The following is a 23,806-nucleotide window of genomic DNA, read 5'->3' as shown; positions in this document are numbered from 1 at the left end:
GCTCCAATTGTAAGCACTAACCCAACTCTAACCCCTAATGCTTAACCTTAACCCTATCCCAACCCTATCCTTTAATCCCTAACCAAACCATAACCCCTAATTCTTAACCCTAAATCTAATCAAACCCCTGACCTAACCTTAACCCCAGCCCCAAACCTAACCGTTAACCCTGGCCTGTTCTCCTCTAACCTCTGGCATTAACACGTTAGAGGCTCAGAGGTGATATAAAACAACACATACAATAGTATCGCCATGACAACCACATGGCTCGCAAATGAGACCTCATTATTATACTCTGCTATGAACATTTCTGATGCTGGGAATAGTATAAAAAGTGTGAAATAAGTGTGGTGTGAATCTTTGCCCAATTAAAATTAGCATACACAATACACAATATACCCCCCCCACACACACACACACACACACACACACAGAGTTACCTAGTATGGTGGCCATGTACTGAAGTATTTGTAAAACATGTTCTTCTGAGCCAGAATTTTCTAGAAATACACATTTATTCTCTTTAATTTCTCGTTCCTGTATGTCTTCCCCACACCTGTAAACCACAAAAATTATTTATTTTGGGATTAGGTCAGCAAATAGGAAGTGGAATGAAACAACATGTGATGCCTTATACATTAATTGAACAGAAGCAGACTTAATTTCTTCCTTTAATGATGTAGTGAAGCTTTTTAGAGATATTTAATATTAAAATTGTATAAAAAGGTAAAGTCTTTAAATACATTATTGGTTTCTTTTCATTGATTCCAAATATTATTCCACTCAGTGTCATTATAAAGTTGAGCAAAAAGTGCAAGTAGTGTATTGTATTTATATTTCTGCGAACAAAACATATAATTTAAAAACAGGTGAATGTACAAAAAAGCTCCATCACAGTCTTACCTAATCTCATGTTGCCTATAAAAGTGAAGAGTTCGCTGCAGAGCCTCCTGAACAGACTGGGTCTGCAAGCAGAAGTCAGATTATCAGGCAGGCATGTTCACATTCCATGTAAAACTGCATCATTTAAAGACACCGACAACCACCTGAAATGTTTTTTTCATATTGTACTTTACAATCTCTCCACCCTTGTCTCAAAATAGACATTTCGAAGTGGTACAAACAAGGAATGAGTAATGTATTTGGGGGGATAATCACATTTCACCTCCCCCCAATTGCATGTCTTTTGGAGGTCATCATCAGTGTCTGTGTGTGTCTAATGTAAAGTCTAGTGAGGTATATATACTATTATATCTGTTTCCAGCTGAAACTGTCTCTTCTGTGGTTGCTGCAGCAACAATAAAGGAAAAAACAACAGTAGAAACTAGTGTGTTTACAGAAGATCTTAAACTGCTTTCAACTAGCCACGTCCTGCACGGAGCGCCCAAGTACAGCAGAAATCTGCGAGTGTTCTCAGTATTCACCAGTTACGCCACTACATCCTTGATTCAGCTATTCAATGACGTGTGTGTACATACGTTCCAGACACATGGTCAAACACACAAGCACCAATAATTATCAACCACACATGAGCACACGCCTGAGAAAACAGGGCCACATATTTCAGCAGTAGATTGTTCATATTACACACAACAGGTCCATATAATATACGCTTATTGTGCAATTCCTTTCTTTTATTCTTCTGTTCTTTTCCCTCTTCTTTCTTGTCTCTTCTGTTTTGTTTGCTCTTTCTTTACTTTGGGAGGGGACCAGAATTTGACCAATGCACCAGCCATTCCTTTTACTCTGTTGCCCTGCATTGGTTTATTTTAAAAAGCTCTATGAGCCCAACTGCAATTTCTGATTGATTGCATCCAACTGGCATACAAGTGCCGCAAGTCCACGATTCTTTCTTCTATCTGGGACATCCCTCTCCTCCCACAATCATGGTCACAGAGTGATCAGATCTTAAGCATGGTTAGAAAGCTGTCAGCACAAGGGAAACTGGAACATAAAAAGAGCAATAATCTTATACCAATATGTCATATACAAAACTGCATCAATCAGAATTTATAGCTTCATAAAATAGTTCCTTGCTCATTCATGGGTGACAGGGAAAAGTCGCCCAGCCCGTGCAGCAACCAGCCAATCAGTGACAAGAGATTTGTGCATAGCAACAGGAGTGTATCCAATCAGCGTCACCATATCTGACACCTGGCGATTATCTTCATTCTCCCAGCCATGTGGCAGTCACAGAGGAGCATGTGCAGTTTTACCACAAGGGGGTGTGGTTCATTCTATAAAAATGCCTCAAGTTAATATTGGCAAGAAATAAAGACTATTTCACACAGCACTGGTCTCAAGGCAATTATGTTCAATTTTCTTGGGATGGACATTGTGGCTTCATGTGTCATAGCCCCACCTAGATTGTACAAACTGGGAACACCATGGTTGAATTAACAAGGGAACAAGTGTTGCATCACTAGGGCACCAACAACATATCTAAAGTTTGTGTTAGGTGTACAAATACAGTCTCTTCCTGTGTCAAATCGGTGTACTGGTCAGCTATAATAGACCCTAATCACCCTAGATGCACTCCTGCTCTGCAGGGTTGTAATATTGTTAACACATGATGCACAACAGAAAATGTCCTGCGCGTCTGGTAATGTCTCTTTCTGTATATAATGGAAACAAAAGATCAGAATATACATTAGGACAGCATCCCCTCACAGCACATACGGTCTAATTCTGATATGTCCCACAAAAGACTAATAAAGTCTTGACATATTCATTCAAAGTTCTGTCCTCTGAACAGCTTTTCAATGAGAAATGCAAAATGAGTCTGAGAGTAAACGACTCAGACCGAATTCAGAGAATTGTTCTATAGAGAAGACTTCAATCAAATGGTCTTAACTAACCATAATCAGCGAGACCTTTGGTCCATGGTGTTTGTGATCATCCTCATAAGAGCCAATAGACAACAAATGACATGTTCAAGGCCTCAAAAGGTCTATCTAACGAAGTACCTAAATAAAATGTGGCCATGACAGTAAAGGTTTCACATGCACGCACAAGTGCGTGTGAACATCGGCACGTTTCATCCGAGGCCAACACTCCTTTTGTTCAGTCATTGCTTAAATGCCACTTCTCATACAGGGAACACAGGGAAGAGACAGAAAATTCATGTTTACACACATCTAAGTGTGCGCATGTGTATTCACGTGCAAGAGTGTGTGCGTGAGAGTGTTCTAGTTTCAGGGTCAGGGTGATCAGAGTGAATTCAGCCACAGAGAGAGCGTGCTCTGTTCTCTTTGTCACGGTCCATTGCAGTCAACAACAGACACCGACACTGCACACAACCTGTGTTTGTGTGTGTGTGTGTGTGTGTGTGTGTGTGTGTGTGTGTGTGTGTGTGTGTGTGTGTGTCAGGGGGTGAGAAAAAAAAGTGAGCTAAACAATAAAGAACAACATGAAAAAGTTGAAACTATCTAATTGTTAGCATGTTAGAACATGCCATCCTCCACCCTGCAGACATGGTGTCACCACAAGCAGAGAAACCTGATCAATGGGCCTTTCAGTTGGAACAAGGCCTTTTGGATTGGCAGAAGCCATTTTGAGCAGGAAGGATGACTATGGTAATTAAAGAGGTACTGAGACAATCATGCATTTTCCTGCATTTCTCTCTGCTATGAGTGTTTGGAATGTTTACACAAAATGAACCACAATGTGAACATGTGCATTTTCACCTTAAAGAATTCAACTTTAAAATTGTTATTTTTAAGCACAAAGTAAAAAAAAACAGTCTAATGACAGTAGATAGAAAATAAGTAAAGGATGTAACATCAGAGTCACAGCAGACAGGAAGCATCAGCAAAGCTCCCTAACGACTGCCGGCTGGGGCACAGATGCACCATAAGGTCACAAGTGCTGGAACAATAATAAACCATCAATATGCCATCAATCACTAGTTGAAAATATGTTTGCATGAAAAGGAACAGAATATGTGTTCATGAGATCCAAAGCTAAGCTGCATGTTGATTACCATTGATTAATATAAATTGTTAATCATTTTGGATGTTGATGTTGTTTTGTACCTCCTCAATGTAATAAAGTAAAAAGCATTTTTTTCTTTGTCATTATCAGTTGTTTTTATTTTAACAACAATGAGCTTTTTGGATCAATAAAAAGATTGCTTTATGAGTCTACAGATAAATGTGGCTTTTATATGTTATGGCTGCTCTGAAAACTGAAGACGTTATTCATTTGTTCTTTACGTCAGCAACAAACATTGTCCACATTTTCTATGTGATGATGCTGCCCTGCTGGCATTTTTCCAAGGTTTCCCACAGTCTTGTGCTGGATATGATGGCTGCCACCTTCACAAAAATCTTATTGCACAAACTTAAATGCTTCTCTTAGACCAAAAGAAATCAGCCTGTATAGCTTTTAAAGCTATATGACTGCCACATAGGCTAAGTGATACATTTAATGATGTGGAACAATCTAACGCATCAAGGTCACAAGCTGATCCACACACCAATAGTATGATCTGGTAGTGATCTGCGTGACATCATCCAGATGAATACACACTCTTCTAAGCCATAGTGGTACCTTCTATACAGTCTCAGGGGGGTCCAATTGAAACAGTGTATACATTTATTCTGTGATGTCAAATTACACGACCTTCACGATTTTATGTCTTGTCAGATTATTGTGAAGGGAATATGCATTTTAACCCATTTTAATTGGACAGGGACATTCTTGTCATGTCCAAACTTTGATGCACCACAAACATAACAGGCTTATATAATTCACGCAGTAATACGACAGCTTCCACTAGCAAAAATGACGGGTTTTTTTATATTTTTTGGTGTGGTATTAAATAATGCTTGAAGACAAGCCTACCATGGGTGATGTCAGTCGTCTTAGGCTCTCTCCTAATGAGTCCAGGTTGACCCGTCTCCTCCGGGTGACCCTTTTCTGAGATCCGACGGGTCCCTGCTCTTCGACCGCTGGAAACGCGGGCTTGTCATTGGAGCTGCGGCCGTTCCAGATCACCGATCTATGCGAGGATGTAAACGAGGAGAACGGACAACCTCGGTTCTCCTCTGTTGCCTCCAAACTGCCGTCGCGCCCTGGACTCTCCAGCCCGCAGTCCGATCCCACCGAGCTACTAAAGGACTCGGAAGAAATCTTTCGAGACGAGGACATGGCGGTGATGAAGAGGAGCAAGGTGTTGATGATGAAGGTGGGTAGGATGCTGCTGCTGCTGCTGCTGCTACAACTGGCTCCGTATCATGTCCACCTCTGCGCCGCGGAGGCATTAGATAGCTGAGCGGTGGGGGGGTGAAAGGAGGGCTGTGTAGGTAGAGGGGGTAAGAGGGCGGTTAGCTGGGTGAGGGGCTGTAAAGCTTCTCCCTGTGATGTGCATGCATGTGAGGGTATCACGCACAGCTATTTTTATGTCTATCTGGTGTATATGAGACGTCTGGCTGTGAGACTTGCCAACACCGAAAGACGGCACCAACAGCACGCAAACATTTATATAAGGGGGGGGGGGGGGGTCCTGTCTTTTAAGGAACGTCCACCTTCAACCTCCAGAACACATCCACCCTGGTTCCTTCCTGGGAGAAGAAATGGTCTCCAGCGAAGAGCAGAAGAATCGACGACAGTTCTCTTTCAACAAGCCAATTTTACTCCTGCTGGCGTGCACGAGAACTTTGACACGCGCTGGTAAATCGATCTACCTTAACAGGCGAAATTACCCCCTCAAAAGGCGGCCGGTCTCCATCGTCGACACCTTTGTCCGCAACTGTAATTCCGATGCATCCGCCAGTGCGTCCTCCTTCACCCGCTTCGCTCTCCTCCTCCTCCTCCTCCGGGGCTCCTGGTTCTGGTTCCTCCGGTGACGATCCTGCAGAGCACGAGCTGCACAGCTGAGGTGAGCGAGACGTGCGTGCAGCTGATGCCGCAAACTCACAGCAAACCAATCACATGATGGCCGGATGGACGGACGGACAGAAGATTGGCGTATTAATGAAGAAGTGGCTGTAATAGAAAGTAAGGAGTATTTGTTGCATTTTTCCAAAAAATGAACAAATTATCTCCAAAACTGAAGGAAGAAAATGCAACATTATTAATCTGTGCTGTCAGAGTCCAAATTTCAACATAAAGGAGGAACAAACAGTAAAAACCAAGAAGCCGCCAGCATGTGACATCATGAACAGTTACTTAAAAGTGACTTAAACATGCTTTTTTGTTGCTTCCTGATTTGGAGTCAACGGCATTTTTCTTGAGTACTTCCTAAAAATGACTTGGCAAATTACAATGATCCAAACTTTTCCCAACAGAAGATTAAAAAACATTTTCACGAAAAAGAATTTGGCTTGTATTTCCTACAGCCACATGAAAAAATATTTACAATGTAAAAGTTCAAGGTGAACTCAAGGGATTGTTCTGCCGCCAACTTTCTGTTCATTACAACAGTAGCTTTTTGAAGTTCACCAAACTTGTGACTGTTCCACAGAACATAAATGGAAATGGAGTCGCACAAAACTCCAACCAACAGTCATTAGAATGGTTCAAGACCCATCATGGAACATCTAAAAGCCCCACCCTGAAGCCAGGCCTGGTGGCCGGGCCTACGTCCATGGGGTCTGGCCGGGCCCAGCCCGAACCAGCAATGTGGACACTCCCGTCTCCAGTGGACCCACCACCCGCAGGAGGAGCATGAAGGGTCCGGTGCAGTGTGGATTGGGTGGCGGACCAAGGTGGGGGCCTTGGCGGTCCGATCCTCGGTTATGGAAATTGGCTTTTGGAACATGGAATGTCACCTCTCTGGCGGGGAAAGAGCTGGAGCTTGTGGGGGAGGTTGAGCGTTACCGACTAGCGTCGGCTCAGGAACCCAAGTCCTTGAGGGGGGTTGGACACTCTTCTACGCTGGAGTTGCTCAAGGTGAGAGACGGAGAGCGGGGGTGGGCTTTTTGCTTGCCCCCAGACTCTCTAGTTCGACGTTGGGGTTCTCGCGGTCGAGCGAAAGGGTTGCTTCCCTGCGCCTTCGGGTCGGGGAACGGGTTCTGACGGTTGTTTGTACATATGCACCAAACAATAGTTCAGAGTACCCGCCCTTTTTGGAGGATCTAGGACGGACGCTGGACAGTGTCCCAACTGGGGACTCCATCGTGCTGCTGGGAGACTTCAACGCTCACGTGGGCAACGACAGCGTGACCTGGAAAGGCGTGATTGGGAGGAACAGTCTGCCCGATCAGAACCAGAGTGGTGTTCAGTTATTGGACTTCTGTGCTAGTCGCAGTTTGGCCATAACTAACACCATGTTCGAACATAAGGTTGTTCATCGGTGCTCTTGGCACAATGACAGCCTGGGCTGTAGGTCAATGATTGACTTTATAGTCGTGTCAGCTGATCTGCGGCCATATGTTTTGGACACTCAGGTGAAGAGAGGAGCAGAGCTGTCAACTGATCACTACCTGGTGGTGAGTTGGATCAGGTGGGGGGGGGGCACCGCGCGGACCTGGCAGGCCCAAACGCTTAGTGAGGGTCTGTTGGGAATGCTTGGTGGAGGAACCCGTCAGGCTGGTCTTCAACTCCCACCTCCGACAGAGCTTTGATCGTGTTCCGAGGGCGGTAGGGGACATTGAGTCTGAATGGGCCATGTTCCGCTCTGCCATTGTCGAGGCGGCTGTCGCGAGCTGTGGCTGCAAGGCCGCTGGTGCTGGTCGTGGCGGTAATCACCGTACTCGATGGTGGACACCAGAGGTGAGGGGAGCCGTCAAGCTAAAGAAAGAGGCCTACAGGTCATGGCTGGTCTGTGGGTCTCCGGAAGCAGCTGACCGGTACAGGTTGGCTAAGCGGGTTGCGGCCGCGGCAGTCGCAGAGGCAAAAATTTGGGCATGGGAGGAGTTCGATGAGGCTATGGAGGAAGACTTTCGGTCTGCTCCGAGAAGATTCTGGCAAACTGTCCGGCAGCTTTGGGGCGGTAGGCGGCAACTCGCCCTCACCGTGTTAGGTGTGCGTGGGGAGCTGCTGACGTCTCCTGGGGCAATTATCCGGTGGTGGAAGGAATACTTCCAGGAGCTCCTCAATCCTACCAACATGTATCCTCAAGGTGGAACAGAGTCAGCTGACCAGGAGGTGGACCTTCCAATTTCCGGAGCAGAAGTTGCCGAGGTAGTGAAACAGCTGCCCGGCGGCGGAGCTTTGGGAGAGGATGAGATCCGTCTGGGGTATCTTAAGGCTCTGGATGTTGTAGGGCTGTCCTGGTTGACACGCCTCTGCAACATTGCGTGGACATCGGGGGCAGTGCCCTTGGACTGACAGACCGGGGTGGTGGTCCCTATTTTTAAGAGTGGGGACCAGAGGGTGTGTTCCAACTATAGGGGGATCACACTCCTCAGCCTTCCTGGGAAAGTCTATGCCATGTTGCTGGAAAAGAGGATTAGACTGATAGTCGAACCTCTGATCGAGGAGGAACGGATCACCTCTTTACCCTTGCTGGGGTGCTTGAGGGGAGTTGGGAGTTTGCCCAACCAGTCTACATGTGTTTTGTGGACTTGGAAAAGGCTTATAACCAGGTCCCCAGGAGCATCCTGTGGGGGGTGCTCCGGGAGTATGGGGTGGAAGGTCCCTTGATAAGGGCCGTCCAGTCCCTGTACCAAAGAAGCAGGAGTTTGGTCCGGATAGCCGGTTTTAAGTCGGACTCGTTCCCAGTGAGGGTTGGACTCCGCCAGGGCTGCCCTTTGTCACCGTTTCTGTTCATAACTTTTATGGACAGAATTTTTACCTACCTACCTCCCTCCTTCCCTCCCTCTTGGAGGAATGTGCTCATTCATTTGACTGTGGGGAGCAGCATGAGATAGGCATTTTGCACAAATTGTTGGACACTCCAAAATATAAAGAATGATGTCACCTTCTTTAGCTTTGTTGCAGTTAACAATAAAAAACAGATAGAAATATTTATGAAAACAGGTTTCACAAAAATAAAAATTCACATTTCCGAAGATTTGATGAATATAAGCTGATGACCTGCAACACTATACGATTACAAATTGCACAAACTAAAATATTAAAAATTAAAATTGCACAAAGACTACATTTACAGTGTGAGAATAACAACCATCAACATTTGTTTAAGGACACCATGTGCACTAATACATGATGATACATTACAATAGTATTTCTCCTCTTGTACTGTAATAAGCTCGGGTTTGTTCCATAATTCTCCAAGAAAACTTTGAATTCTTTGCAAGACTCCTTCGAGTGTGTTTGCAGACCGATATAGCATCTTATTCTGTACATCTTTGAAGATGTAGGTCTTTCAAAGCCAGGAGAAAAAATATATACAGTGATCCCTCGCTATATCGCGTTTCATCTTTCACGGCTTCGCTGCTTCACGGATTTTTTTTGCGAGTCGTTCGTTGCAGTTCTCAAATATAATCGAAGGTGGCATATCCGTTTATAAAAATCTTCTTGCTCAGAAAAAGAAAGAGCGCCAACAACTACCCATAACAATGGGCCAGATTCACGAAGCGTTCTTACGAACAAATTTGTTCTTAAGTCCCACTTACGAACAGTTGACGAAGATTGTGGCATTCACCAATTTCTTCTTATCCTGGATTTATTCGTAGGTAAGAACAAATCCTACGAACACTCAGGAGTACTCTTGCGCACATTTCAGTGCCGACATGTTGGCATGGTTGTGTTTTCTTCTCTTGTGCAGTTCAATAAAATTCAATATTACAATGATAATTCTGTCATATTTATTTATTTATTTCCTATTTTTGGTGATTTACGGAGAATTTTAAAATTACGTAAACGTGCCAATGACTTAACATTAATCAACCAAATTGGAAACCATGCCAAAACTGTCTTTTTATTTGATTTTATCTTGATTTATTTTATTAGGGGATCGAGGATATGCCCTGGCTCCCTGGTTGTTGACACCACTGACCAACCCTCAGACTCCACAGGAGTTTTATTCAATCAGATGCATGCGCGCAGTCGCTCCACCATTGAACGCACCATCGACATGTTAAAGGGGCGCTGGATGTGTTTAGACACAGCGCCACAACCCCGTGAGGATGTGCGTCCTCACGGGGCCAGACTGCAGGCACGAGCCCGTTTGTGAATAAAATGCATTATTGTCACAATCCGAGCACAGGTTTTACACGTTTATTTTTTTTACATTCTTATTTTTTTTTACATTCTCGTTGATTTCTTTAAGCGTGTTGGCTATAGTCATCAGGGTTGAGGCAATTTTATCAAGCGTGTTAGCCATCCTTTCTTGATTGTTCAACACGGCGTCAGAAATGAGGCGTGGAGAGGCAAGCTTTGGGCATTTCGCTTTGGGCATTTGGCTGCTTTTTGCTCTGTCTACAGGGTCCTGCTGCAGTTCCTTTTATGGGCATTAGTGGGCGGTGACTTATGCTAATCGTATGTTAATTAGACTCACCTGGCACGCGCTTTCAATTTACGAACAGATGGCATTCATCAATCTAAGAACACAGCTGCGAATAAATAAATAAATATGACAGAATTATCATTGTAATATTGAATTTTATTGAACTGCACAAGAGAAGAAAACACAACCATGCCAACATGTCGGCACTGAAATGTGCGCAAGAGTACTCCTGAGTGTTCGTAGGATTTGTTCTTACCTACGAATAAATCCAGGATAAGAAGAAATTGGTGAATGCCACAATCTTCGTCAACTGTTCGTAAGTGGGACTTAAGAACAAATTTGTTCGTAAGAACGCTTCGTGAATCTGGCCCAATGTTTCCAACCTTGTATTACTAGATTAAAATTATTGTTTTAAACAAATTTTGGGCTTTAAAACAGGTTTTGATTTTTGGTTTCATTCTATAGTTCAGTATTGCATTGTAAAATAATAAAAAAAATGAAGATGACTACTTCACGGATTTCACTTTTCGCGTGTTATTTTTGGAACGCAACTCCCGCGATAAACGAGGGATCACTGTATATCAATGGTGAAGGGAGGAAAAGGACCATAAATAGACAAATATGGAAGGGAGACGGCTCCCGCTAAGCAGAGTTGAAATACATGTAGATGTGGTATGCAGGCAGATAAGAGTAGCTTCACCCCTTTGACACACGAGTGAATCAAAACCTGCTGCTGTTCCCCAGACATAAGCACTCAGCCACTCCAACATAACAGAAGAAGTGCTTCGCCACTGCTGGGAACCTTATGTTCAACAGAAATGCAGTTCACCACCATGCGGCACTCATTATTGGAGTGTCTATCTTCATCCCACTTGGATGAGCGTGCAGGTCAGTTTTACTGTTTAAACTCAAAGGAAACTTGTGTTAAAAGAACCCAGTAGTCCAGGAGGAAAGATGAGCTTCTCTTGCACCAAAGGATGTTCTTTGGAAACATGTTTTTGGGACCCAAGTGGTATCTAGTTAAGAGTTTTTGTAGCCGCAGTCAGCTGATGGCAGCCATGCTGAAATGATCTAGTACAGTGAACTGGAGCACGTACAAAGCTAAATAAAACACTGTTCCAGATCATTTTCACACTAGCAATCAAAGCTCACCAAGAACAATAAATCTTAAGAAAGATGGGTTAGGTTAGAAGCTCCAGTGTCTAGCCTACTGGGACATAAATTGTCTACACTGGAAAGTATGAGCACAACATCCACATTTCTGCCAGTATTCTACTGTTGGTGGTATCAACAAAAAGTGTATTTGCTGGGCAGTAAATTACATTAAGACTAATAACCTTCAGTTTTCAGTAGTTTTGTTGTTATCATCCCTTTTACACAAGCTGTTAGCTCAGGTGCTGCGGATATGTAGCACATTCTCGTCCACAGCACATGACCTTTAGCTTTTAGCTCTTTAGCTGTTAGGTGTTCACACAAAAAATAACTAACACATAGGTGCAAAGCAAGGAAAAATGCCACAGAAGTTGCACAGATGAAGGTCCGACCAACGACGCCACTGAAAGAAAGTTTCAGGGTTACTGTCTAGCCTTTACATGTGGGAATCTTGGAAATCATTTTGAAAGTCAAAAATATAGTAAAAACTTTAAGTAAAAACACACAACAATTTGAATATCTGTCTTTTTAAAAAGCTACTTTAATAAAGATGTATGGTTGGGTAATGCATATGCACCAAGTTCACGCATCCCGTGAGCTGCAGCTTCCAGCCTTGTGGCAGTCAAATGGTTTCCACCACTGTGAAAACTGGAGCACTTTTTTCCTCTGATCATCAAAATTCTCCTTGATCAACTTCCTCCAGCGTCGTGGCTCCAAGTCTAACATACCTCCAACCACTTCCTGGAGGAAGATCGGATGGATTGTCATGAAATAACAGCATTATTTAATAAAGATAAAGTCCTGGCTAGTTGATAACCTGGTTTCTTAAAGTAATACAATAAGCAAAGAAAATACATTTTTGGGAAGCGATGGTGATATAAAATCCAAACATTCAGACCAGTCTTCCTTACTGTGCACACTGACCTTGCCAAAGTAATGAGGGAACATCTCTTCATTCTCAATGACATGAGCGAAACCTCCCTGGAGTCCAAAATCGACAGCAAAGTAGGGCAGACCCCGAGGTACCTACGAGTTTGAACAAGGATGATATAAAGAGGGTGCAATGTTTCGAAATTCTTCTGTACAATTATGGAAAGGACGTACAGATCGACGGATGTCTTTTGCCGAGAGGTCCACAACCTTCTTATTCATGGCCCATTCATCATCACACTCCATGATAGCTTTCTGAAGAGAAACTAAAGGTTGGTTGATGGACGTCATAAATGTTTGACTGTGAGAGCCACGTCAGAAGAGATGGAGACCTTAAAATAAATTGGAGCCATATCACCCAGTTCCCGTGGTAACGGAACACATTCAAGGACCATGTGTCTTTGCTGACGTGGGTAAATGTGCGTTTCCATAAAGACACAGTCCAGATCCTGGGACTTAAACATTTGTACCAGACTACGTCGGAACAGCTAAGGACAACAAAGAAGCCCAAAGGTTAAAGAGGCCAAAAAGAAATTGAGGATTTGTGATTTACACATTGGAGGAAACATCTCCAAAAATATCCTTTTAAGTTGAAGATCAGGATTTTGAGCATTAATGACCTGGATTTCAGACCAAACGTCCTCATCTAAAGCAGTGGCACAACAGTGATGTTGGAGAGGACAGATGAGACAGTGACCCTCTGCCATGGACACTCCAGCAGGAAGACTCAGGTAGACCTGTGACAAACATTACACACTATTCATTATCAAATATTCATCTAAGAAAAATAAGAATGAAAATGTATGGAATTAGAATTCTATTACACAGCTAGTAAATTCACATATTTAAGATTCAGAGAATATTCCCAAAGAATAAAGTGTCTTCTGTCCAGACCAATAATGAGTGGCCGCGGTACTTTTCACATATATGTATAGTGATAAAAATGATAACCTGAAGTGGAACAGGACACAATGGATGCAGTCCTTTACATTTGTGAAAACAAATTAAGAAATCCTTGTTTAATCAATTACCCATGTAATTTAGAGCATAAAGGTATGACATTCATTCATGCGCTCACCTTGCTCCCAATGGCCACAACAAGGTGCTTCTGGAGCTCTTGGCTGCTGAAGCAGTGCTGGCATTTATCCATGGACGCAGCCATTCTCCGACTCTCCCTAATGGCTCTGTTCCTCATCCTCTCCTCCTCACGCCCCTCGCCCTCCTCCTGCGCCACACTCGACACAAACATGTCATCCAGCGTGTAGTTGTCACCATCTGTCTTCCCCATCATCTGGAGAGTAGGGTGCAGCAGAAGTGATGAGATGAGAGTGACGAAGGACAGAGACAAAGAGCAGGTTTCAACAGCAACGTAATCACTAAAATACGTAAAAGCATGTGAGTGCTGCTGTATGGAAGTTGATTTCTCTGTATATTGTGATACAGTACAGAGGATTGACTTTGCTGTTTCCATGTCCAAGTCTAGTCACCATGGCAACTAGGCAACAGGTTGAAAGTGCTGGTGTAAGGGAGTGAGAGGCAGCATGAAGTGTATCTATGACTCGCTGTGTAGGAGAGTGTTTGTTAGGGAGTAAAAATTGTATGTTAGTGACAGTGTGGGAGGGTGTGTATCTGCACGCACACAAGGCCTGCCCTCAAGTGTGCATGAGGCATTTATTTCCACATGCGCATGCAAACAAATAACAAAGACTAGTTAGGCAGCACATGCCAACTCAGAATACTCCCCACAGTTTTTAAGTGATCATGCTGCTTCTACATTAACCTTGGCTAAAGACAACCTGGAGGACCTGACAAGACAGGGTAATAGGGAAGTTTCCCTGGAAAAAACATCATTTAAATGCTCAGACAATGGCAGTTGGCTAACCTAACAGCCAGCTTCTGACCAATGGACAAATCTGTTATTTATAGAAATCCTGCCATGGAAACAGTAAATGTATTTTTAGTAACTAGCTTTGAAGGTGTAGAACATCGGCTTATATTTATAAATCTATGCATGTGTGATTAATATGTATGTGTGCATGTGTATGGTTGAGATATTTGGTGATATATTTTAAAGCATTCACTCCATCATTCATGCATGTAGTTCTGACAGTTTGGTCTCTCCTCAGAGAAGATGTGCTACATGTGCTTCACAACTCCAACATTTATTACATCCGTGATATTTCAGCTGCAAGAGACGAAAAGCTCAGTTGTCCAAGGAAACTAGTGTGTTAAACCAAACTGTATGTACGTATGTAACAAATATATAGGTTTTCCTTCCCTTTAAGAAACCATTTATATTCATTTCTGCTGAGTTGTGGTGAATGTTGTCATGGTAATGTTTTGTGAGCAGATTTGCAACATTACATCAAGTCCTACTTAATGTTTTACCTTAGCAGCCATGCGAGAGTAAAGAGCATTCTGATCCTGTGAAGAGCTCATCTTCTCCCTCCTCACCATCTCCTTCAATCCCACTTGATCGTCATCCTGAAAGTAGCGCACACGCTGTCCTTCAACATGGGTCTCAATCTATAGCAGGACGATAAGGGAAAATACATTAAATCTTCCAAAGAAGTAAGAAAGTGCAGTCAGGAGACCAAAGCCTCTCGCTACTTGTCTTGATCTCCATCAGTGTACCTCAACCTGGCGACAGGAACCATGTGCACAGAGAATTAGCTTTCATATTCTTAAAGCCTTTCTGAAATTGAGGACAACACAGTTGTTGACCTAGTTGTCAGCTGCCAGTTTATGCCTGTAATACCTGTTTTTTCTTCCCTCTCCCTCTGTGTGGCTCTACAGCTCCGGAGGGGGCAGCAACTGGCCAAGCTCGACCTGAATTGTCTGTCCTAAACAGCAAGACTTCCTGGTCAAGAATGGAGCTGCCATCATCCTGAAGAATTTTCAAACAAAAAAACATCCAAATAAATACAAAAGTTCAACCTTTGCTTAAATATGTGTAAAAAATAAATACAAAATAATATAATTATTATTTCTTGTACACTGATTTCTCATGAGATCAATTTGTCAATTATCCTCATCTTTAATTACTATTAATAATACAATCAAGAATCAAAATAAATATAAACTGATAGTTTTTAAAGGGGTTGGATGGGTCTTTTGATGAGTTCAGCATGGTGAGAAACTTCTACTCTGTTACACACTGGAAATACGCCTTATTATCATCATCAAGTATTTATTGGTGGAAGTTGTTTACTTTGCACACTACATGACAAATCGTCTTAAATGGTTTAACTCAGTATTGTTTTGTTAGTGAAAAAAATCAACTACATTCTGATTATAAGGAAATAGCCACAGGTAATAAGGACTGCATAGGTAGATGAGGTAATAATACAATACACAATGATGCATAAGAGGAGGGACCATCACAAAGAAATTAATCATCTACAGCAGCTGCCACTTTTGAAGTTCTACAACGAGTAGAGGCCAAGCCATATCTACAACACATTCACAGTTCTGTACTGCAACTCAACAGTACTCAAAGTATAAATGTCTCTTAATGGATAAGAGTATTCAATTGTACAAATTAAGATATCATTCTCAAATGTTATATCTGGCCTAGAGTCCAAAGGGGGGTCCTACAGGGGGCATAAATAATCAGGCCAAACTCCGGCTCCTGCCAGAACACATTTCCTATAAGGCTGAAGTCAAATGTCACCTCAGGAGCTGCCAATGAAAATGAAAATGAGGCATAGAAAACAACTTTGATTGCATGAAATCAACAAACATGCAAATAAAGTACAAAATCAGCTGTGTGAACAGCTGGAAAACCCTGCTAAACTTCTTGCAAAACTAACTATAAATAACCTGTAAAAGAAATAATTTTTTTGTTTAGCAGATCATTTAAACCAGTAAGGTCAAGCAAGTTCATTTGATGATGCTTGTGCAGGTGTACGAGGTGTCACGAGTTGTAGAACAAAGACTCCTTAGAAAATGATGAAGATGTGCGAGTCAGCAACCTTCAAAATGCTACAGTTTATCATGCTAACCTTGTGACGATGAAGTAAGTAGATGGAAAAGTACTGAGAGAAAGGCGTAGTCGCTAAGCATGTTTGTTACATTGGGCAGAGATCTCTCTGCATGCTGTTGTTGCATGTGTTCTGACTGACTTATTAAACTCTTAAAAGCAGCATTTTGACTTTGTGTTAACAGAAGAAAACCCTCAACAAACTTAAAAGACTCTTTTATTTTCTGAGCATATTACATCAGTATTAGTGTGATGCCAACAAAACAAGACAAGACATTACAAACCTGTTTTGTTGTAGACGTTTCTCTTAGCTTCATTTGGGTAGCATGGCTTTCTTTGACTTTGTGTGCTGCCTCCAATTGTGACTTTAGCTTCTCAATCATGGCCTGAAAAATAGGAAATATACCCTGTATCAAACATAGAAATCCTATCATATATTTAGATACATAATTTAACAGTCACTCAGTTGCTGTGCGTAGGGCTGTTGTTAGCATGTACGGCTGTTTCAGTAGCTGCTGTATACATCTATAGGTGAAGTCACATCATGTTTGAAAAGACTGCAGTTATACTGTACTGCATTTTTAGACGTAAGGGAAGAAGTTTATTTATTCAAATTATGATGCACATAGAAGATAATCTCACCGTGTTGCCCATGATCTCCGCCTTCACCAGTTTTGCTCCCAGTTTGTTCATATCTTCCTCAGTCAGCAGATGAATTACCTCTTCCACCTCACTTTCACTCTCACTCCTGTGGTAAAAGAGAGGGGTTTGAAGGAAAAAGTTAAAATATTGGATAAAAGTCAATTGGTAAAAAAAAATGCCAGGAAAGCCTTGAATTTTTCACATTTATTTTGATAAAACAAAACTTCTAATATTCTTATCTTCAATATCTTTCCTCTAGGGTTTGCCTTTAACTCACCCTAACACACAAAATGACTGCTGAAAATGTATTGACTTTTAAACATTCAGTTGTTTTCTTCTAAATTCAGAAGAAGCTCATGTGTTCTGAATCATTAGATTCCTTCTCCCCCCACCAGAGATCATTACAGCCTTGCTTGGAAGGACATAAGCTGCAGCCCAGGAAGCATCGTTCTGGGTTATTAACCCTCTCATAGCTTGATTTCATTCTGCTTCCTTGCTGTAGACTCATTTCATGCTGTGCAGGATATGGGTGCTGGTTTACCCAAACAACTTTACCTAATGAGGCATTCCACAGAAGTCAGACGGCTCTATAAAGCATAAATACTCTGACATCTGGCCTACAACCATGCCATGTGTTACACTGCCATGGAAACAATAAAGTCAATGACTATAAAAGAATATAACGGCTTAGAAAGTTTTTTGTCACTAAAGTCTTTTGTACTTTAAAAGGACAGCAGTGGTCATGTGCTATAAAGATATGCCCATTCACATGGTTATTGTTTTTAAATTTAATGGAAGTGTTCACAAAGGGATAGTTAAGAAGACAAGAAAACAAAGTAGTTTAAAAGAACACGTTTCAAAGGGTATTGAGGGTATTTTGTGTTTGAGTTGGATAAAAAAAGAAATGCAAGCATAGAATGAGTTAGTCAGATACACTTCAATTATTCTTGTGAGTTTACAGCACCTTTCCAATGATACTGCGCCTGTATCACTGTTATTTTCAGGACCCATCTCCTTCTCCTGCTGTTTCTTCACACTGTTGACTTCTTGAACAGGTCTGCTACTCTTCTTCCAGGCTGGAGCAGAGTCCTCATCATCAGAGTTTGGTTTCAAAAATCCCCTGGACAGTTGAGCTGGGGGAAAATAACACTTTGGTGCTGCACAGGAAAGAAACGTTAAGCCTTCTGCAATGTTCTTCACAATAAAATGTACATTTGTCATAGAATGCATTTTTAATTCACAAGGTATTTACAGATTCATCACTACAATATTTCGTATGGCCTCACCTCTGCCATCATCTTCTGAAGGTTTGAGAAACTGACTTCTGTGTGACCCAAAAGAGGAAGACTGATAACTCCGAAATGCTGAAGAAGCACCCCACTTCTCTTTTTCTTTCTCTCTATCCGTACTTCTCTCTCTCTTCCTACTTCTTTCAATATCCTTCTCTCTTCCTCCATCCTTATCCCTGAACCTGTCTTCTTTTCCATGATGTTCTCTCCCCTTTCTTCCTCTATCATGGTATCTCTCTTCATGTACTGGTGATGAATCTCTTTCATTTCCTCTCCTGTGGTTGGTCTCTGTTTTGTCTCCCTCTTGTCTCCTCCATCTCTCTCTAGACTCATTTTCACTTCTTGCTGTCCACTCAGCTCCCTCTTTTCTTCTCCTCTGTCCATACACAGCCTCTTCAGCATCTGCAAGTCGTTGTTCAAACAGTTCCACCGACTGTCAGAGAAGAAAGAAAGAATGATAAAATATCCTTTTTTGAAAGTTAACTTAAAAATGTACCAAAATGTTTGTGTGTTGTGTCGAACTAAGTGTTAAAAAGTGTTAAATTATGCATTCATTCACTACATATCACTCAGAATCCTCTTTATATAATGATGTGTGTACATAATGGACCCTGGAACATTTGAAAGTTGCAATGTAGCATCAATTCTCACTCCATATCTTTCAACCACCAGATCAGCGAGGTTACGAGATTCCTTCTCTGCCTGCTCCTTCATTCTCTGGTAGCTCTTCCTCAGCCAGCTCAGACCACCATCATTCACCAATGGTCCTACAAAAGAAGACCACAGGTAAAAAAAAATGTCAAGACAAGAGGAGTTTAAAAGACTTATCTTAAACAATAAAAAAACAAGAAAGGCATTTAGATGCAGCTGTCTCTTACTTCAATGCATCATTGCATTACAGCACATATTAAAAAAAACAATTATGTATCAGTAAAAGGACTTTATCCATAATGTGAGTGATACGCTGTAAATCAATAACATTTTACACTACAATAAAAATACCTTTTTCTGATTTCATTGATAAAATGTCATTTTTCCTCACTTCTGTCTCTGAAATGTATAAACCAGGTAAGGATTTGTACTACATTTCAGATGACCCATCCATATAAAAATGCACATGTATGAATTTTAGTGTTTAAAGATTGTCCCTATATATGGTAAGATTACCAAAATTTAAGAAACGAATTATCAACACTGTAACACCACTTAAATTGTAGATAAGTTTGAGCCCATTTTATTAGACCTCATCACAGAAGGTGAAAGTTTGAAATGTGTCACAATGTGTGAAATGTGCCTTTACATTACACATTTGATATATGTATAAGTTCATCAATGGCCAAAAGAATCTCCATAAAGCAGTAGCTACCTTTTTTTTGTGAAGGGCCAGCCATCTCCTCTGGAGGCAGTCCAGTCCCTCCATCCTTCCAGTATGGGTTTAACTCTAGTTTGTGCAAACCAGCCTATATGAAAAAATTACAAGTTACTTATTAATATTACTTAAGAAAACGGAGACTGCAGACTAAACTGTGCACTAAGGCCATCTATAGTAACCTCAGTTGGAACCAGAGTACTTGCCAGTGTTGTCGTGGTATCTAACCCCTAACATGCTTACATGACCACGCTTCCTCTCCCTTATACATAAATGAGAAAAGAGACATGCCATCACCTGCTCAATGGTTTGCGCCTTTGCTCTTTCCACTTCTTTCACCCGCTCTTTCTCAGCCCTTCTCTCCATTGTAGATGTAGTTTTCATTGCCAAAAAGTCAAAGGTCATCCATTCGTCTCTCTATGAGAAGGACATTGGGGACATAGCATCTCAACTAACATACATGACAGTCAGAATAGCTTCACATTTTGTCATATCCAGTAAAAATGATTCAGCAACCTTATCCATCAGCCACCATGCTTCACTGTATGGGTGGCCCTGGGCAGGTGAGGAGGGATCAATCAGGATCCTCCAAACAATTTAAATTAGGGCTAAAATAAATCCAAAGGTGGCTACAACAGGCGAAGGAATCTTGTTTTTCATAGTCTCAGGGTGAAAACTTCAAGTGGGACTTTCAATGAGGGGCAGCTTCTGACTAGCCAGGCTGAACTACACCTAGAATATAGAGTAGATCTGATATTCCAGAACTGTGTGAAAAGGAGGTTACCTGGACTTTCTGAGCTGGACTGGTGTCTTTATCTGAAGCCCTGGACTGTTCAGAAACCTGCCAGGCTTTAGCAGCTTGTGTCTGGGGCTGAGCTTCCACCCACTCATCCCCTGAATCCTAATATAGAATGAAGAACATTTTCTGAATTAGTTTTTTTAAACAGCAATTTAAAAAAAAAACAAAAAAAAACAGTGCTGTGAATAATGCTCAGTGATTTACCACTGAACCATCACTAGTGTCATCTTCTCCTGAAGCTTTCCTCTCCTTCTTGGCCTTATTTTTCTTCTTTTTTTTAGATTTCTTCTCTTTTTTCTTCTTGTGCTTCAAAGAGTCAGCCTGTAGGATTTAAAGGCAAAGGTTTTTATTACCCATTTACTTTCTGCAATTGGCAATAGTGAAGCATAAGACAGTCTTTCAGTTCAGATAAATTTGTCAATCAATCTTGATAGTATTATAAGCTACACTGTATAGTAATCACTGGTACAAATCTTATGTAAAAAAAAGTATCTTACATCCTGTATCTCTTGAAGTCTCTGATTGATCTCAGGGAGCATCCAAGTGTCCTCCCCTCTCTGCCTCTTCAACTGTTTTTTCCTCTCCTCCTGTTTATACTGCTGCTTGGCCTGAACATCAGAGTTAAGGTTAAGAGTCAAGAGTCAGGTTAATTGAAGATTCTAAATAGCTCCTCGGTGTGAACGACGTGTGTGTCCTGCTACCTCTCCTGAGCGTATTCTTGTAAAAAGCTAGATGAAATTGCAGTTTGTTTTTTGTAAGATGGCTGTCAAATATTTGAGCTACAAACAATATAAGCAGTTGAAGTTTTGTTCTGGGTGTTGAGGCAATGATACTGCAGACATGCAAGTCCTTTCTCAAACATCAAAGAAGACTGAAACAACAACAGAGTAGAAAAGGTGAGCTGTGCTTCTCTTTTTGGGCAACTGAAGCCATGTTGAGCAACTGTTTTTTGGCCACAACATTTGCTCTCCTTTCTATGGTAGCGCAAACACAGCTGCACATCAAGATAACAGACAGGTGTGTGTCAATGTGATTATGAATTACAGGGAGAATCAATCTTTATGCTGGGAGTCATTGTGACCACGACAAACAGCAGCTGGGCTACTAATAGCCCCAGCCTTATTTGTTGTATCATTTCTGTCTGCAGTTTAATTCCTGGCAATTAATCTCTGTCCCACCACTCATTTCAAAAGATTCTTTTCTAACTTTCATCCATCTTGGTTTGATCTTTTGTAACTTAAAAAAGTCAAACTGTTGCCATAGATGCAAGTTTCTGAAAGGCAAGAATTATTTGACAAATATACAAATTTCTGGCTGCACATTGCTTTTATCATGATGATTTATGGCCCATAGCAAAAACACAATTACTGATGTCAACATTAGTATTTATATCCTAACACACTGACAATAGGGAAAAGTTCTTGAAGACATTATAGAGACAATGGTCTCATTCATGAAACGTTAGTAAATTTGTGAAGACATTTACATATAAAAACCTATCCCACTAAAATCTTACCCTGGATTCAGGAACACGTCAAAATGTGTTTGGGGAAACTCAAATCTGATTGTAAACACGTGTGTAGACCATGAATGCCAAATGATCGTAAATTGACAGCGCACTCCCGATAATCAGCTATTTGCATAAATCTCCACCCATGAATTGGCAATGAGCACTATAAAAGGAGGTGTTCATTGATGCATCCGGGTTACCTGTCAATCATGGCAAGCAAAACGAGAGAGAATGAAAGTTTTTTAACTTTCTGAAGCAGAACAAATTAGTCTAAAGCAGAGATAGAATTGTTTTGAGTTGAAATAAAATTGTCATCAATTAGCAGTGGTGTGAAAGGGACAGGCAAATCAAAAGCCAAGAAGGAGGTAAGAGGCGCAGTTAATTGGATCTCTGCCATCCCCAGAGCCATAACCAAAGTCAAAAGAAAGTGGTTTAATATAAAAATGGAGGTCAAAAACATATTTGAAAAAATAGATCTGTCACAGGAGAAGGAGGCTCAATGTCTAAATTGTCAAATACAGAAATAGCAGTAATTATTGGGGCGATCGCTTTGTCAGGAATCATCCCTGACGGAGAGAGCGACCCCCAGATGGTAAGGTAATAAATGTTGTGTCACAATAGTCTACATTCTAAAAAATCACAGATAGTTTTGTGATCAATTTAGTTTAGGTTGTACAGTCCCAAACAATTTGGACAATTTTCTCTCCAGATTTAAGTAGAAATGTGAAACCAGCAATATTATATTGTGCATAATTGATCCGTGAAATCCGTGATAGCTGTCGGAATGTAGAGCTATCTAACATTTTTAAAAAGTGATACGCATAGCAGCCCACAGCAGTTTTGTATGCAGTTTTGAAAGCATGTGTAGATTTTGTTAGTAGCTACAAACAGATCTGAGCTACTAAAACATTGATAAATGTTAGATTCATGTAAATTTACATCTACAGTTTACACACAAATTTGCTCTGCTCACGTTTCATGAACGAGACCCAGTGTGTTTTGCTGCCTTCATAAGGTGAATCTGAACTTCTAGCATCTCAATGGGCAAATTAATTGCACAGTAGGTCATGATAAGGGGGACAAATAAGTAGAAATATAATTTACAAAAAAGAAAATAAAAAACTCTTGATGGAGCATCTGTGAGGTACTATTAATTGATCAGTTTTGAGCAAGAACATATTTCTTTTATGTTCAATAGTTATTAGCTACGAGTACAATGATAGACAGATAGATAGACAGATAGATAGAAAACTCACAACTTCAATAAATCAAGGAAATATAGTCTATATAAAGTGGAAGCTCCGCATATTAAACGAAGTTACAGTACAATGATTCTGACAACTTTGATTGATATACATTGATGTCACTGACGCCAATCGCTTTCTAATAACGCCTATCAAACATAAACAGTTAATATTTTGATGATAAAAATATGATTCTACCGTTAATGTCGCAAGTTCAGTTTGGCTGCGTTTCAGAGTGTTGACATTACTTTAGCGGCTTGGCTAGCGGTTTGCTAGCTGTTAGGTTAACTCGTTGGAAGCTAATAGAGCAATTACTCTACTTAACACGAATGGCTCTACGAACCTTACGGTTATTACCTTTTCTACCGCTTCTTTTCGTGCTTGTCTTCTAAGAGATTTTCTTTCCTCAATATTACTTGCACTCTCAAAACAACCACTGTTTGCCGCCATGACACTTCCACTTTGTGCGGCGTTTCAGAGGTTAGACCGCCATGACACTGCCGTAAATGCTCTGATGGAAGTCGTAAAGTGC

At 41.3% G+C, this 23,806-nt stretch overlaps 2 protein-coding genes and 1 long non-coding RNA gene across 6 annotated transcripts in view; 1 reads left to right on the top strand and 2 right to left on the bottom strand.

Annotated features, from left to right (window-relative positions):
- Window positions 1–5,855, bottom strand: part of gucy1a2 (guanylate cyclase 1, soluble, alpha 2) — a 21,117-nt gene extending 15,262 nt beyond the window's left edge. The window contains exons 1-3 of one of the 2 annotated variants that reach the window (XR_008953161.1): window positions 4,846–5,855; window positions 904–965; window positions 441–556 (exon numbers count right to left, since the gene is read on the bottom strand). Coding sequence is in view for 1 of the 2 variants with exons in the window: in XM_057050690.1 (XP_056906670.1) it covers window positions 441–556; window positions 904–965; window positions 4,846–5,151 (484 nt within the window). In the remaining variant the exon portion in view is untranslated. The remainder of the gene's footprint in view (window positions 1–440; window positions 557–903; window positions 966–4,845) is intronic. The other variant, XM_057050690.1, reaches the window with a different exon arrangement.
- On the top strand, window positions 5,748–15,419 carry LOC130535570 (uncharacterized). Its single transcript, XR_008953163.1, has 2 exons — window positions 5,748–5,881; window positions 15,236–15,419. It is a non-coding gene; the product is annotated as an uncharacterized LOC130535570 (long non-coding RNA).
- Window positions 10,493–23,806, bottom strand: cwf19l2 (CWF19 like cell cycle control factor 2). 3 transcript variants are annotated; one of them, XM_057050687.1, is made up of 19 exons: window positions 23,632–23,806; window positions 21,018–21,128; window positions 20,725–20,841; window positions 20,506–20,622; window positions 20,019–20,138; window positions 19,719–19,812; window positions 19,004–19,119; window positions 18,350–18,785; window positions 18,028–18,220; window positions 17,064–17,169; window positions 16,706–16,807; window positions 15,198–15,326; window positions 14,828–14,965; window positions 13,518–13,730; window positions 13,060–13,176; window positions 12,772–12,927; window positions 12,614–12,694; window positions 12,434–12,535; window positions 10,493–12,250 (listed from the first exon to the last, which is right to left on the bottom strand). In XM_057050687.1, exons 1-19 carry the CDS (start codon window positions 23,722–23,724, stop codon window positions 12,092–12,094), a joined length of 2,700 nt encoding a protein of 899 aa, XP_056906667.1. In that variant the 5' UTR covers window positions 23,725–23,806; the 3' UTR covers window positions 10,493–12,091. The 3 variants fall into 3 exon arrangements, with proteins under 3 accessions (XP_056906667.1, XP_056906668.1, XP_056906669.1); XM_057050688.1 differs by having other exon boundaries at window positions 18,028–18,196; XM_057050689.1 differs by having other exon boundaries at window positions 23,618–23,792.

Source organism: Takifugu flavidus, chromosome 12, assembly GCF_003711565.1.
Source record: "Takifugu flavidus isolate HTHZ2018 chromosome 12, ASM371156v2, whole genome shotgun sequence".
Lineage (NCBI taxonomy): Eukaryota > Metazoa > Chordata > Actinopteri > Tetraodontiformes > Tetraodontidae > Takifugu > Takifugu flavidus.
This window is presented reverse-complemented; position numbering and strand designations above follow the sequence as displayed.